Below are 16,568 nucleotides of genomic sequence, written 5' to 3'. Positions count from 1 at the left end.
ATATTCCTGCCCTTGAGGAAGGTAATGCTGAGCTCCCTATATCAGAGCTGCCGAAGGCCCCTTCCTGGCATGACGCACTAGGTCCCACCCACCGAGGGTATAAAACCGTCACTCACAGGATCTCTCTGTTTTTCCTTCTCAAGACGGTAAGGTAAGTCCTCTGTATTTAGCTGAGTGATAAGAAATAGTCCTCGAGTCGATTCGGGTCAATTGTAGCATAGCCCTAGCATTCGTCCTGAAAGCTGGCTTGCCGCTTTTCTGGAATCAACGACTCTTGAAAAAAGACCGAGTTCTTTTATCTTTCTGTCTTTCAGCGGCTTCCCCGACTGCTGGTAGCCCGCTCTTTTTTTACCTGTCGGTCGTATGTGAGCAACTGTCTGTGCAGTGATCCGCTTCTTGAGACTAACACAGTATCCTCCTCGGGGCCAGGCCTGGCCGTATCCCCGCTGTCGAGTGACCCAGCCGCGCTCTCCTCCTCGAGGCTAGGTACTGTCTTATCCCCGTTGTCCAGTGGAGCCGCTGGCCGAACCTGAGCGCTGCGGTGAGTCGGTTCGTGTGCATTCAGTGTACTCTCTCTCTCCTTCACTTCTTTCCCATTAGAATTTGTGAGATTTTTGTGTAAATAAAACATCACCCACCGTGGCTTCGGCCTCTGTCGGGACAGCTGTAAGGGACCGCTGGCTAGCCCTAGGGCTATCGGACGCTGTTGTGGGTACCATGCAGAGTGCTAGGGCGGACTCCACTAGGTTTTTTTTATACTTATAAGTTGAAGTATTTTCAAGTTTGGTGTCTGGCTAGAAACCATGACCCCATCACTTGCCCTAGGCCAGTCATATTGCAGTTCCTGCAAGAACTGCTTGATGCTGGAAGGTCACTGTCCACCTTGAAGGTGTATTCAGCGGCTATCTCTGCTTGCCATGCCCCCGTAGATTCATTTTTGGCTACCCATTTCCTTAAAGGCGCATGGTGATTACGCCCTCTTAGGAGGACTGTTCTCCCCGAAAGGAGCCTTAATATTGTACTAGAGTGTGAACGAAATGATGTTAATAATAAAATAAAATAAGTTAATGAAAAATGTTACCGGTGCCGCACAGGCACAGCACTTCTCCTACAGCAAGTGGGAGTGCGGCTGCACCCCCAGCACCCCCACTTCCCGCGTCCTTGAAACTACATGTTCTATTTTTTTTTAAATGTATTTATTTATTGTCATGGTGCGGTGTGTCGTACTACAGATTCGCTTGTCGCATCCCATTCCTGTGTGAATAGGCCAATCAACTGGGCAGCGTTGGCGTGCATTGCATTATGGGCGGAGTCAAACGGAGAGGAGAAAGCTGAGCCCGGTAGTTATTGGCAACATCAGAATGTGGGAGTACTGAATACAGAGGCACCCTGTGTGCCTGTCCCTCTTTCGGTGTGTCATATTTACTCTACATTTATATGTATATCAATATAAACATCCGAATTTTGGCATACATTTCTTACCTAATATTAGCTTTTGGTTCTTCTTTTTGTACCTACACTCACAATACCTCAGGTATCTATTCTAAAATGCATTTTAAAATTGCTTTTACTGGAATAAGGTAGCTGAGAAAAACAGCAACTTCCGGCAATTTGTGTTAAAAAAAAAAATCTAGAAGCAAGCATAAATGTCCAGGTATACAGTTATTTGAGAAACGGAACAGTAGCAGATATCATAAAAGGGCATCCACTTGCATTTTAATAGATCACAATCTGCATACTGTATATGGGTTTAGTACAGTACCAAGGAAGTTTGCTCAATAAAAAACACTAGTTCATGTAATGTTATTCCTAGCTGTTTACAGTGCATAGTCTGGAAAATTGGTCCCATTATTGAAAGGCCGAACACAGTATTTGCTTCCTGGAGCTTACAAGGGACTTTCCTGGGACTGAGCACAGCGTTGCAGCTAGTTTCCGTGTCCAGGTGGTCAAGGTAATAACAATTAATGTTTAACTTAGAAAGTACAGTAAGTGGCTGTGCTAAATAAAAAAAAAAGTAGCAAAAAAATCAATAAATATATCTCAATTTTCCAGTGTTTTCTGCATTTTTGAAAGTTAAAGAATCCACACACAGTAACAACACAGGATGTGGGGAAAGTGCATGGAGGTTAAGCTCTTTCTATTTTATACAGGCAAACATGCATATTTAAGAATGAATGTGATGTCATTGTTTTAAAGATTGAAATACTGTAGTTGCTATTACTCAGCACATATTGTAATTTTCTTTGCACTAACTGGGCCGCTCAAAGCACTCAATAAGCACTTTATTATAAAGACCATTTTCACTAGCATTAAACACGGTGGAAGTGAAGTAACTGGGCCTCTATCCATGTATAAGTGTAATTGTGGGTACACTTGTAGCCCCGGTATAACAGCAGATTTCAAGAACTCTGTTCTGCTAAGGCCGCTTACAGTCAAGATAATAGGATCAGCAATGAATGAGATGTGAGCGCAGCCAGTACTGGAGAGTACTGAAACTGAACCCACTGGACAGACACGGACAATCGGAATTGACAAAACTGTTCCACTCTGCTTCCCTGGATTGTGTTTTGCTTGTCCGCCCAAAGATTCCCCTGTGCTCAATGGGCATACCCTAAAACCGGTTCCTGCTGTAATGATCCCTTATATGTAATACATCTCTACACCGTTAAGGTTTAAGGCTTTTTGGAGTCTGACTTCTAACCCCACCTCAACAGAGGACATGCGTGATGCACGATATGTGAGGCATGATGTGTGATGCACGATGTGTGATGTGTGATGCACGATGTGTGTTGTGTGATGCGTGAGGCACGATGCGTGATGTGTGATGCACGATGTGTGATGTGTGAGGCGTGATGTGTGATGTGTGATGCGTGATGTGTGATGCACGATGTGTGATGCGTGATGCACGATGTGTGATGCGTGATGCACGATGTGTGATGCGTGATGCACGATGTGTGATGCGTAATGTGTGATGCGTGATGGGTGATGCGTGATGTGTGATGCACAATGTGTGATGCGTGATGTGTAATGTGTAGTGTGTGATGTGTGATGTGTGATGTGTGATGTGTGATGTTTGATTACAGTCACAGTTTCTTGGACTTAGTGGATGCTACAGAAAATTGATTTAAAAACTATGCTGTTATAGTAGACTTCCTGAACCCTTCATATGGAATGAACAACATACATCAGACTTCCAGCAGGCTAAAGACAGTGTCACTTATGCGCTGAAACTTATTCATTGACACTTCAGTACAAAAAGCAGGCATTCCAGGTTTCCCAGGATGCTTAGAACACATCACTGTGATCTGACAACAAATTCAATCAGCTAAAAAGAAGAGGAAGGCGCACCATGTGACATTCCTGGATTTGGCTAATGTATATGGTTCAGTGCCACATGAGCGTCTTTGGACAGCATTTGATTTTTTCAGTGTACCGTTGACAATATCAAATTTAGTGAAAGCCTACTTTGGGGATTTGTAATTCAGTTTTTCAACTTCAGAATTCAGCACTACATGACAATGCCTAGAAGTTGGAATAATGGCAGGATGCACCATTTCCCCACTGGCTTTTACCATGGCAATGGAAGTAATCATTAGGGCATCAAAATAGGTAGTGGGAGGAGAGCGCTTGGCTTCTGGGATGCAACTACCACCAATTCGAGCATGCATGGATGACATGACAACCATGACTACAACAATAGCCTGCACTAATCGGTTATTGGGCAAATTAGTCTTGGGAGATGGTACGACGGGGATCTAAAGGACACAGTTTGTGTGGGAGAAGTTAGAGTACAAGCAGTGGAAGGGTTGAAGAGCATAGACAGCAGAGCTTTACCAGGCAAACTAAAAGTCTGGTGCTTTCAGTTTGGTCTACTGCTGAGGCTGCTGTGGTCACTGACTGTGTACGAGGTTTCTTTGACAACAGTAGAGAAGCTGGAAGCTTTAACCAGTTCATACATCAGGAAATGGTTGGAAGTTCCACGCTGCCTCAGCAGAGTGGGACTTTATCATAAAGGAATACTGCAGCTACCAGTCTCCGCTCTATCCGAGGAGTTTAATTGTGCCAAGGTCCAACTGGAAATGACATTAATAGAGTCATGTGACAAATGGTTAAGGGAGGCAGCATCTGTGTTGAAAACGGGAAGAAAGTGGGCGGCAAAGAAAGCCGTGGAAGATGCAAAGGCTGCCCTTCAAATCGGTGATATCATGGGACAAGTTCAGCATGGAAGAGGGGGTCTTTGTCTCAGTTCAGCTCCTCCTACAAGGCAGCCCCAGCTCAACGGAGGAAGCTGGTAGTCAACGAGGTACAAAAGCAGGAGTAGAGGATGAGGTGCATAAAGGCCTTTTCCCAAGCCAAGCAGGTAGAATGGATGAAATGGGAGTGTGGAACAACGCAAGAACAGCTGGCAAGACCTATAGACAATGCAACAGAGCAGGATCAGTTTCCTCATGAGGTCAACATATGATGTTTTCCCATTACCACAGAACCTAAACCTCTGGGTAGGAGAGGATCCGTCATGTCCTTTGTGTTCAGTGGAGGTGGGTTGTCGAGGATTTGTGGCACACTCTACAACCCAGTTTCTCAGAGACGTCGGATTCAGTGGCCAAGAGTTGCATTGCACAGTGAAGAACTTATCTAGAGCAGCAACTGGCTGTGGTTGAGAAGGAAAGATTCTGGTTGGGGACCTCAAGCTCAAACTTACAGGTAAGTAAGCTGGGCTGAGTTGAGTGGGGGACAGAGGTGGGTGATGCTGGGATGCCAGAATCACCGTCGAGCCCTCTTGAGGTGTCGTGGGCTAGTCGATGAAACACCAAGGATGGAAGGTGCCCACTTGAAGACCCCAGAGATGTACCCTACTTAGCTCAATCCAGACAGTTGTCATGCTGATGCGCTGGGGAGACCGCATTGTGGTTGATACCCGGAGCCAGCATTGCAGCCGTTATGTGTGCTGATGCACTAGGGCGGCAAAATAAGCTGATCCCTGGAGCCAGCATTACACTCCAGCCATCAACACCAGGCAGGATATCTGCATCATCATATGGAAGGAAACGCAAATGAATGGAGACACAGATGAATCACATTAGTTTACTGTAAAGCTACGTCTTAGTTGGTGCTTATCTTGGCGAGAGCCAAGTTCAAATCAGCATGAAGTTTTGGAAATGGAATGGAAATCACCAGTTCTTACACTACCTGTAGTAACTTTGAGAAGCCCTACAGAGTCCACACTGTTGCTTCAGACACCAGAATAGGGCAGTGTTAATGCAACAGGACAGCAAAGCTAATGACAAAGTAATAGCATATGTAAGTAGGACATTCCATGAGGCTGAGCAACCATCCTCCACTTCAAAAAAGGAATGTTTGTCCATGATCTGATAAGTATGTTGGTGCTTAAGACTTCAGGAGTTTTATTTTAACATTGTCCATAAAACCTGGGAAGCAGAACTAACTGATGCATCGTGTTTTTGCAGCTTTCCCATGATTTTCCCATGGGAATACTATGCATTTACCATAGTTTATCCTATGTTTATTAATATACTTTGCTGGCCTTTACAATGTTTACCTATGCTTTACCATGCTTTCACTTATGCTTTATTACACTTTGTTATGCTTTTACTATGGTAAACCTTTGTAAGACACTTTCCAGGAACCCAACACAATGAGCAAGGGAACCATGCCATGATAAACTGTCTTGTTGTTTTGGAAGATATTATTGGGCCCATGCTAGCTCACTTTAAATCGTTGGAGATATGGAAGCTGAAAGTGAACACCGTAAATTCTGTGTTCTAGATGGACTACTGTATGAAGAAGCCTATTCTAGAACTAACCAGTATAAAGTCTGTGCTTCAGACCTTGTTGGGCACCCTGTTGAGACGTTGCCATGACATACACAGTCTGGTCACCTGGGAGTCACAAAAACACTTCCATGACTGTGCCAATTAGTTTTCTGGTCTGGTATGCACAAAGACATGATAGCCTTTGTGAAGTCTTCTACAATCTGCCAAATTAATGAACCGTGCCAATAGAACCCATGTGTGCATTGTGAAGTGGATCACGAGCCCCGGCTTTTTCTCCCAATTTGACATATCCAGTTGTATTTTAAGCTCAGCTCACTGCTACCACACCTGCGTTGCCTCGGGAGCGGCGAAGATGAACACACCCTGTCTTCCGTCTGCTGACCACTTTTTTTCACTCTGCAGGCCCGCCATGCAGCAAACCCCAAAGCTTCAGTGTCAGAGGACAACGCAGTTTACAGGCAAGCCCGCAGGCACCCGGCCAGTCTACAGGGGTCGCTGGTGCGCGGTGAGCCGAGGACATCGGGCGGCGCTCAGCCAATTGTGCACCACCCCCCTGGGAGCTCCCGTCCAAAGTCGGCAGTGGAATAACCTGGACTCGAACGGGCGACTTCCAGGCTATAGGGCGCATCCTGCACTCCGTGCGCAGCGTCTTTACTGGATTCGCCACTCGGGAGCCTCCCATTTGCCAGCATCTTGTTTGAAATATCAGTGAGGATTGTGGATACAGATCGATGTCTTACCAATGCATTGACCATACAAAATAGTACAACATCTCTCTGATGTAAACTATAGACTGACAGAACTTCCAGAAGTGCGAGATGCTGGCATTGTGAATACAACTTATTGTCTTACTATACTTTCATTTGCTATTTTTATACTGGGTTTCCTGTTGCCTTCTCAAAAAGACCAACATTGGTACAATTGACATGTGTACAGAAGTATAGTTTGTCAAATGTCAATACTGTGATTATGTTTTTGTTTTTTGTTTTTTTTTAAATGCACGTAACATTATGGCAAATCTAAAATTGTGGTTGCCATTTATTATTTGCAGTTTCACCCGATACGCATGGCATGAGTATCTGGTGCACCCGGCCGGTTTTGTCTACACAGTTGTTTATTGCACGGAATGGGCAGTTGAAGGTCGGTTCGGTGGGTTTTTTCAATGTGTTATGTTGTTCCCACTTAGTTGTATTGTGTGTATAATTTTCGTCGTCTTTGCACCTTCGGAACCCAGTGTTGCGGGAGCTTTTTGGTGATAAAACGAGGGTTGTGGGCCGGGACGGGTTAATGACAGCGTGTTACTAATCGGTTCTTATTGCTAAAATATTCTCCTCACCTTTTTTTTTAAAGCAATTGAATTAATTAAAGTACCGTTCCGGGCCGTTCCGTCTCGTTCAGGCTTTTACCCCATCCCGTTTAATAGCTTTTGTTCAAATTTGAATGTTTTCATGCTCTTTTGTTCAGATTTGAATGTTTTATGCTCTTTTGTATTTACTTCTGGTGTACATGAACTGTTTTTTTTACATGAAACTACTGTATTAGGTGATTAGTTACTGTAATAATTATTATAACTACTAAAATAAACTAGTACAAATGGAACTAGAATATGTTTGTCACCAGAATATAGCATAACTAAATCTGCAATACTACAGACAGTTCCACTTTAATAGAGAATTCATTTTTTTGCACATGTTTTAACAGACAGTACAACTCATACTGGCGATAAATTAAACACCGCAAAGTTGTTAATAGCCAACTGTTTCAGTGGTTTACGCCCCCTTATGCAAACCAACTTGCGTGATCACTGACCACTGTTGTCTTCAGGAGAATACAACGAGAAAGTATGTCTGTTGAAGGCTGAATGCAGCTACACTTATCTGGACTTAGTCAGCGAAGTTTAATTCATTCTGTTTATTTAGAAAGCAACATCATTTTAAAACGGCATATTTTCAAAACTGTTCTAATAATATTGTTTTAAATACCACAACAAATCCCGTGGTCTGTTTGAATTCTATTGGGATGGCTAGATGTGGGTGCCGTACAGACTGCATAGAAAAGCCAATCTGCGCAGCTTTTTATAAATTAGGGCATTTTGTAGGATCACATCCCTGGTGGTTTCTAGTGATCCCTTTGCTGGTCTCCGGTGGTCTGGGGGCAGGCTTTTATTTTCTGAAGGAGTATGAAGCAAACGACATCGAAGACCAGTTTACTCCCTTGGATGGCGCTGCAAAGGGAGAGCGAGACGTTGTACAGAAATACTTCCCTCAGAATGATTCGGACTTTTCCAGCCAGCGGCTCTACACAGAGGGGACCTACGCGTCCCTTATTGCCGTTTCCAAAAAAAATATTTTAACAGAAACTGCATTTAAAGAAATAATTGAACTAGACAACATTGTTAGACACATGACTTCAGACAATAATACATATTTAGATCTTTGTGCTAAAACAAACGACACATGTGCTCCAAATGCGATATTAGAACTAATATATTACAATGCCAGCAAAATAGCAGATATTAATCTTACCTACCCCGTGTACAAAACTGAGATATTTCTTGGGACGACTGTTGGCGGGGTCAATACAAGTGATCAAAACCTAATTTATGGAGCACAAGCAATTAGACTAGTTTACTATTTAAGAGACGGGAAAACTGCAAAAAGCTGGCTGGAAACATTTCTAGAAGTACTTTCTAAAACAGAGTCTTCCGATACTATTAAGGTAAGTTTTTCAGGCGTTGTGTAGAATTTTTAGCTAGTACGATTTTTCTGTTTTGAGTTTAATGACAAGGTGCAACTAGTTAAGCCTGCTTTTAAAATATTACCTATGTAAACATTATGCTTTGTGCTTTCCAATCTGGAACGTTGGAAGAAATGAACAAGCAAACGACGCATTGTTTCATGTACCAATATTGGTTATAATAATTATAATATGTTTTAAAGCTTATTATAATCATTTTTAATGAGTTTGAAAGATATTTTTCTTCTGAAATAACCAGACCATGTGCAATTCATGAGATCATGTACACAAGTATCACAAACGCATAGCTAAAAAGTATGACTCGTTTATGTGTTGCTAAAAAGCAGGACTCATTTATATTTGCTGCTAAAAAGCGTCATGCATTATTGCAATGGATCCTAATGTTTCAGCGGATACATAATAATGGAATCAAGCTCAAAATATGAAGAATAGGCGGATCCTGTCAGACCTAAATACAGTAAAACATGGGTGGATATAAAACACTGACCCTTACAAAAGGTATATTTTTATGCGAAACTTCATAAACTTCATAATCTCCTCCTTTTCCTTTCTTCGCAGTTAAGGCTAATACAATTACATATGTTTTCTCTTTAGTTTGTATTTGTGTTTAACAATCATTCTGTTTATTAGACATGTGCGGTGGGGTGTTTAAGTAATGACCTGCACATATTTTACATTCTTATTATTGTCTAAATTTACTGTTTACAGGTATCTTATTTTACTTCAGTATCAAGGCAACAGGAGTTTGAAGAAAATCCTAGGAAAGTGATCCCATTGTTTTCCATCACGTATTTCCTTGCCATTTTCTTTTCAATTGTATCCTGCATGAGGTATGTTATATTAACACAGTACCATTGGTATACAGAGGTTAATTACCTTAATAATGTATTAATTTTATATATATATATATATATATATATATATATATATATATATATATATATATATATATTAAAATGATAAAATCCTGTATATATTTCGTTTAGGTTTGACTGTGTGAGAAATAAAGTCTGGGTGGCCACCTTTGGAGTCCTGTCAGCAGGTTTAGGGGTGCTGTCAGGTTTCGGGATGTTGCTGTACTGTGGAATGCCGTTCGCTATGACTGTGGCTAACGCCCCCTTCCTGATCCTTGGTAAGAAGCCGGTACAGTGTTTGTGATTTAATGTTAATACGTCGTGTGTAGATAGTGTACAAACGAGAGGGTTGTTAGTAGCTTATTGATCCCAGAATCTCATCAAGCAGCTTCTTGAAGGTTGCCTACCCCTGGTCTAGATGAAGACATTTCTGAGTCAACATAAATTCCTAGGTCTTTTTCATAGATTCCTTCTTCAATTTCAGTATCTCCCATATGGTATTTATAATTCTCATTTTTGTATTGCCTGTGTGCAGTGCCTATGCCATTTGCCATGTGTCTGCCCAGTTCTGAATGCTGTCTAGTGACCTTTGCTGCTGCAGCGGTTTGGAGGTATGACACAGGCACGGTTTTTGGGATGGAACCGCATAACAGTCTCGCTTTTTGATTGGTCCATGTCTGTCACATGAATATGTCGTCACACGAGTGGAAAAGCGTGCAGGCATTTTTAACATTGTGATCAGATAGAGAGAGTGATCTGCTTTCCACAACCTTACCATTAAAATATAATGTGGTATTACTCTGTACTGATAAAACAAACTATGGGTGATTACTTTATATGAATTATCATGTTATGCACGAATGTAAGAATTGGCTTTCTGTGGTGGTGTACTTTTTTCTTTCAAATAGCATATATCTATAATCGTTTTTGCGATATATTTTAATATAAAATGTATACGCTATTGCATTTTGTTAGAGGATACATTAGTTTATCTCTAATGTAATCACAGTTTTACATATAGACTGCCCCTGTTTTCATTACGTCGCAAATTCTGGGCCGCTTTACTTTTCAGATAATGTCCCAAATTCTGGGCCGCTTTGGTTTTTAAATAACGTCCCAAATTCTGGGCCGCCTTGGTTTTTAGATAACGTCCCAAATAATGGGCCGCTTTGCATTTTCTAATTCAGCCCAGTTTTGGGGACTCAGCTGACAGCCGAGTTTCTAAGTCATCCATGCACAGTTTACCATAAACTGGATCGTGAATTCATTTGAGAGTAACCCTTAGTACATGAATCAAAGTTAATGTATTTTTTACTCTCCCCAGAAATCTTTTTTTTTTTTTTTTATGAAAAAACATAAATAAAATGTAAATATTAAAAAAAAGTATTTCTTATTACATGAAGAAACTACATTGCACTGAAATAGATACATGAAAATTAATTCAAGCAGTCGTTTTCCTTTATTAAAGACTAATATTAAAACACATTTTTGGGAAGGAACATGGTATTCCGAAAAAAGGACATCTCGTTTTCTTATGTAACGTCCATCAATATATTGTAGTGTTTCAGGTTCTTTTTGGACAGAAATGAGATTGCAGCTTTGAGTAGATGAAGGCCGTTTATTTTGACAATAATTAAATAATCACAAAATAAAATCATAAAGTGAGGGAAAGGAGACTGGGAGTCGAAAGTTAAAATAAATGATTGTAGTAATTTTTCTTTTACCCTACCCTTCCCAGTCTTTTCCCCGCCCCTCTTTTGCGCAAAACCTGAACTCCAATTCCCCTCCACACACGTGTACCACCATGCAACTCCGGCACGCACACACCACCGTGCAACCCCTGCAGGCATACACCCACCATGCAACCCCTGCACACACACACCACCATAAGACCCCTGCACACACACACCACCATGCAACCCCTACATGTATACACCCACCATGTGACCCCTGCACGAACACACCACCATGCAACCCCTGCACGCACAACCCACCATGCAACCCCTACATGCACACACCAATATGCAACCCCTGCATGCACACCACCATGCAACCCCTACATGCACACACCACCATGCAATCCCTGCACGCAGACACCCACCGTAGCAATTCTTTGCAAAATATATTTTCGGGTATTCAGCCCCATTCATGTCTATGGCAGTGTTATAAAACACATTTTCAGTCATATCTCTCGAACCAGAGCACCTACGACCACAGTTCAAAGGGTTCTAGACCAGCCTGAATGTAACATGCCCAGTTTCGTAGGAATTCTTTGCAAAAAATATTTTCAGGGCGTTCAGAGTGTTCAGCCTCACTCATGTCTATGGCAGGGTTGAAAAACACATTTCAGGCATATCTCTCAAACCCGAGCACGTAGAACCACCATTCAAAGTGATATAGACTCAGGGGAGCACCCCAAACCACCCCCTAAAACGGTGTGGTGGTTCACCCAAAAACTCATGTCATGACGAAAAAATTCACTTTGCCAAGCCATCCTGGCATCTGAACTATGAAAATGGTGACTCCTTGTGTGGGGCCCCATGGGGCCCCACCGCAAAAAAAAAATCAAGTTCCTAACCCCCACAGAGCCCGAGATACGCCCTGTCAAAAATGTCCAAAAACGACCTTTTTCTGGGTCATATCTCCATGGGGGCCCTCTTTCACAGGGAGCCACCCGTTTTCAAATGCTACATTTTCAACAAATTTACACATTTTCAGCATGATGGCATGTCAAGGTTGCATTTCCAATAGCTTTTGAGCTCCAGGTTGGCAAAAAAGTCTAAACTGATGTCCTTTCTAGCTGGGGACACATTGCTTGGAGGGATCGACAGGGGCCCCGAGGTGGACCTCTGTACCGATTTTCAAGTCTCGGGGGACCCCCGGAACCCAAGATACAGCACCCTGAAAAATGTCTATGGGAAATCCCATTATAAAACCCCTTTGGGGTAACGGCCACCATCTGGCGGTGGGGTGGCGTTTGAACCCGTGGCTGATGTCTTTCTTTAGCTAAGACTCTTGTGCACGCAAAGAGTGCCCTTCTGAGTTCATTGGCCCAGGGGTTCGTTGACCTCGCGGTTTGCCAATCTCATGAAAAGACATAATAGCACTGTCATGTTCAAAATGTATAATTCTCTAGTTATTGTACAACAAATGAACATATACATTTTAATGCTTGCCAGAAAAACAGTAAATGCTAAATAATTTACCGGAAGCAAATTAAACTCGCTGCCAGGTTCCTAAATGCAGTGAAAACTGCGTAACCGGTAGAGAGTCAATAAGGCCAACGTTTGCTGTATTTATTTTTAAGTGATAAATATGTATATTTACACAATTCTTTCGGAAATACAAATTTTCACAGGGAACTACATATTACACGGCAACTGGTAAATTTCACAGAAATCGCGAAATCCATGATAACCGTCTAATAATTACAACTAGCCTTTTAAAATATCGTATACTGTGAAATTACCGTATATCCACTAACCTGCATGGTGAGGGTGCTCAGTGCTGCCCTCTGGTGTGACAGCCTTGTTTTGGGTTCTTTTTTTCTGTTATTCAGTGTCAAGATAGCCACAGGAAGGGCATCATTTTGTTCAGAGATACCTGGGGCATAATATAAATGGCTTTCAAGTGATCCAAAAATCGTATTGCCTGTTAGGTTACTCTTATAAGAGTTAAGGTTCACACAGTGATTGCATGCGCTGATCTGGAAATCATCACAATAAAGTGGACAGTTGGGCATGTTTTATATTTTAAGCATACACTTTATTGGATTATATTCAAGTATTGCGGTATAATAGTTATAGTAGACTTCCTGAACCCTTCATATGGAATGAACAACATACATCAGACTTCCAGCAGGCTAAAGACAGTGTCACTTATGCGCTGAAACTTATTCATTGACACTTCAGTACAAAAAGCAGGCATTCCAGGTTTCCCAGGATGCTTAGAACACATCACTGTGATCTGACAACAAATTCAATCAGCTAAAAAGAAGAGGAAGGCGCACCATGTGACATTCCTGGATTTGGCTAATGTATATGGTTCAGTGCCACATGAGCGTCTTTGGACAGCATTTGATTTTTTCAGTGTACCGTTGACAATATCAAATTTAGTGAAAGCCTACTTTGGGGATTTGTAATTCAGTTTTTCAACTTCAGAATTCAGCACTACATGACAATGCCTAGAAGTTGGAATAATGGCAGGATGCACCATTTCCCCACTGGCTTTTACCATGGCAATGGAAGTAATCATTAGGGCATCAAAATAGGTAGTGGGAGGAGAGCGCTTGGCTTCTGGGATGCAACTACCACCAATTCGAGCATGCATGGATGACATGACAACCATGACTACAACAATAGCCTGCACTAATCGGTTATTGGGCAAATTAGTCTTGGGAGATGGTACGACGGGGATCTAAAGGACACAGTTTGTGTGGGAGAAGTTAGAGTACAAGCAGTGGAAGGGTTGAAGAGCATAGACAGCAGAGCTTTACCAGGCAAACTAAAAGTCTGGTGCTTTCAGTTTGGTCTACTGCTGAGGCTGCTGTGGTCACTGACTGTGTACGAGGTTTCTTTGACAACAGTAGAGAAGCTGGAAGCTTTAACCAGTTCATACATCAGGAAATGGTTGGAAGTTCCACGCTGCCTCAGCAGAGTGGGACTTTATCATAAAGGAATACTGCAGCTACCAGTCTCCGCTCTATCCGAGGAGTTTAATTGTGCCAAGGTCCAACTGGAAATGACATTAATAGAGTCATGTGACAAATGGTTAAGGGAGGCAGCATCTGTGTTGAAAACGGGAAGAAAGTGGGCGGCAAAGAAAGCCGTGGAAGATGCAAAGGCTGCCCTTCAAATCGGTGATATCATGGGACAAGTTCAGCATGGAAGAGGGGGTCTTTGTCTCAGTTCAGCTCCTCCTACAAGGCAGCCCCAGCTCAACGGAGGAAGCTGGTAGTCAACGAGGTACAAAAGCAGGAGTAGAGGATGAGGTGCATAAAGGCCTTTTCCCAAGCCAAGCAGGTAGAATGGATGAAATGGGAGTGTGGAACAACGCAAGAACAGCTGGCAAGACCTATAGACAATGCAACAGAGCAGGATCAGTTTCCTCATGAGGTCAACATATGATGTTTTCCCATTACCACAGAACCTAAACCTCTGGGTAGGAGAGGATCCGTCATGTCCTTTGTGTTCAGTGGAGGTGGGTTGTCGAGGATTTGTGGCACACTCTACAACCCAGTTTCTCAGAGACGTCGGATTCAGTGGCCAAGAGTTGCATTGCACAGTGAAGAACTTATCTAGAGCAGCAACTGGCTGTGGTTGAGAAGGAAAGATTCTGGTTGGGGACCTCAAGCTCAAACTTACAGGTAAGTAAGCTGGGCTGAGTTGAGTGGGGGACAGAGGTGGGTGATGCTGGGATGCCAGAATCACCGTCGAGCCCTCTTGAGGTGTCGTGGGCTAGTCGATGAAACACCAAGGATGGAAGGTGCCCACTTGAAGACCCCAGAGATGTACCCTACTTAGCTCAATCCAGACAGTTGTCATGCTGATGCGCTGGGGAGACCGCATTGTGGTTGATACCCGGAGCCAGCATTGCAGCCGTTATGTGTGCTGATGCACTAGGGCGGCAAAATAAGCTGATCCCTGGAGCCAGCATTACACTCCAGCCATCAACACCAGGCAGGATATCTGCATCATCATATGGAAGGAAACGCAAATGAATGGAGACACAGATGAATCACATTAGTTTACTGTAAAGCTACGTCTTAGTTGGTGCTTATCTTGGCGAGAGCCAAGTTCAAATCAGCATGAAGTTTTGGAAATGGAATGGAAATCACCAGTTCTTACACTACCTGTAGTAACTTTGAGAAGCCCTACAGAGTCCACACTGTTGCTTCAGACACCAGAATAGGGCAGTGTTAATGCAACAGGACAGCAAAGCTAATGACAAAGTAATAGCATATGTAAGTAGGACATTCCATGAGGCTGAGCAACCATCCTCCACTTCAAAAAAGGAATGTTTGTCCATGATCTGATAAGTATGTTGGTGCTTAAGACTTCAGGAGTTTTATTTTAACATTGTCCATAAAACCTGGGAAGCAGAACTAACTGATGCATCGTGTTTTTGCAGCTTTCCCATGATTTTCCCATGGGAATACTATGCATTTACCATAGTTTATCCTATGTTTATTAATATACTTTGCTGGCCTTTACAATGTTTACCTATGCTTTACCATGCTTTCACTTATGCTTTATTACACTTTGTTATGCTTTTACTATGGTAAACCTTTGTAAGACACTTTCCAGGAACCCAACACAATGAGCAAGGGAACCATGCCATGATAAACTGTCTTGTTGTTTTGGAAGATATTATTGGGCCCATGCTAGCTCACTTTAAATCGTTGGAGATATGGAAGCTGAAAGTGAACACCGTAAATTCTGTGTTCTAGATGGACTACTGTATGAAGAAGCCTATTCTAGAACTAACCAGTATAAAGTCTGTGCTTCAGACCTTGTTGGGCACCCTGTTGAGACGTTGCCATGACATACACAGTCTGGTCACCTGGGAGTCACAAAAACACTTCCATGACTGTGCCAATTAGTTTTCTGGTCTGGTATGCACAAAGACATGATAGCCTTTGTGAAGTCTTCTACAATCTGCCAAATTAATGAACCGTGCCAATAGAACCCATGTGTGCATTGTGAAGTGGATCACGAGCCCCGGCTTTTTCTCCCAATTTGACATATCCAATTGTATTTTAAGCTCAGCTCACTGCTACCACACCTGCCTTGCCTCGGGAGCGGCGAAGATGAACACACCCTGTCTTCCGTCTGCTGACCACTTTTTTTCACTCTGCAGGCCCGCCATGCAGCAAACCCCAAAGCTTCAGTGTCAGAGGACAACGCAGTTTACAGGCAAGCCCGCAGGCACCCGGCCAGTCTACAGGGGTCGCTGGTGCGCGGTGAGCCGAGGACATCGGGCGGCGCTCAGCCAATTGTGCACCACCCCCCTGGGAGCTCCCGTCCAAAGTCGGCAGTGGAATAACCTGGACTCGAACGGGCGACTTCCAGGCTATAGGGCGCATCCTGCACTCCGTGCGCAGCGTCTTTACTGGATTCGCCACTCGGGAGCCTCCCATTTGCCAGCATCTTGTTTGAAATAT

At 42.9% G+C, this 16,568-nt stretch overlaps 1 protein-coding gene across 1 annotated transcript; it reads left to right on the top strand.

Moving 5' to 3' along the window:
• The first annotated feature begins 7,454 nt into the window (after positions 1–7,454).
• LOC131737026 (patched domain-containing protein 3) lies at positions 7,455–16,218 on the top strand. The gene is made up of 4 exons (XM_059023450.1): positions 7,455–8,513; positions 9,261–9,382; positions 9,539–9,684; positions 16,169–16,218. The coding sequence occupies exons 1-4, from the start codon at positions 7,815–7,817 to the stop codon at positions 16,216–16,218; spliced, it is 1,017 nt and encodes a 338-aa protein (XP_058879433.1). The 5' UTR covers positions 7,455–7,814.
• The last annotated feature ends 350 nt before the right edge of the window (positions 16,219–16,568 follow it).

The sequence above is a fragment of the Acipenser ruthenus genome, chromosome 4 (assembly GCF_902713425.1).
Source record: "Acipenser ruthenus chromosome 4, fAciRut3.2 maternal haplotype, whole genome shotgun sequence".
NCBI lineage: Eukaryota > Metazoa > Chordata > Actinopteri > Acipenseriformes > Acipenseridae > Acipenser > Acipenser ruthenus.
Note: the sequence above shows the minus strand (reverse complement) of the source record. Positions and strands in the feature narration are given on the sequence as shown.

Coding starts and splice junctions, on each gene's coding strand:
- LOC131737026 (XM_059023450.1), top strand. CDS start 7,815: ATGGCTAGATGTGGGTGCCGTACAGACTGCATAGAAAAGCCAATCTGC. Junction 8,514..9,260: donor AGTCTTCCGATACTATTAAG/GTAAGTTTTTCA, acceptor TACTGTTTACAG/GTATCTTATTTTACTTCAGT. Junction 9,383..9,538: donor TCAATTGTATCCTGCATGAG/GTATGTTATATT, acceptor TATTTCGTTTAG/GTTTGACTGTGTGAGAAATA.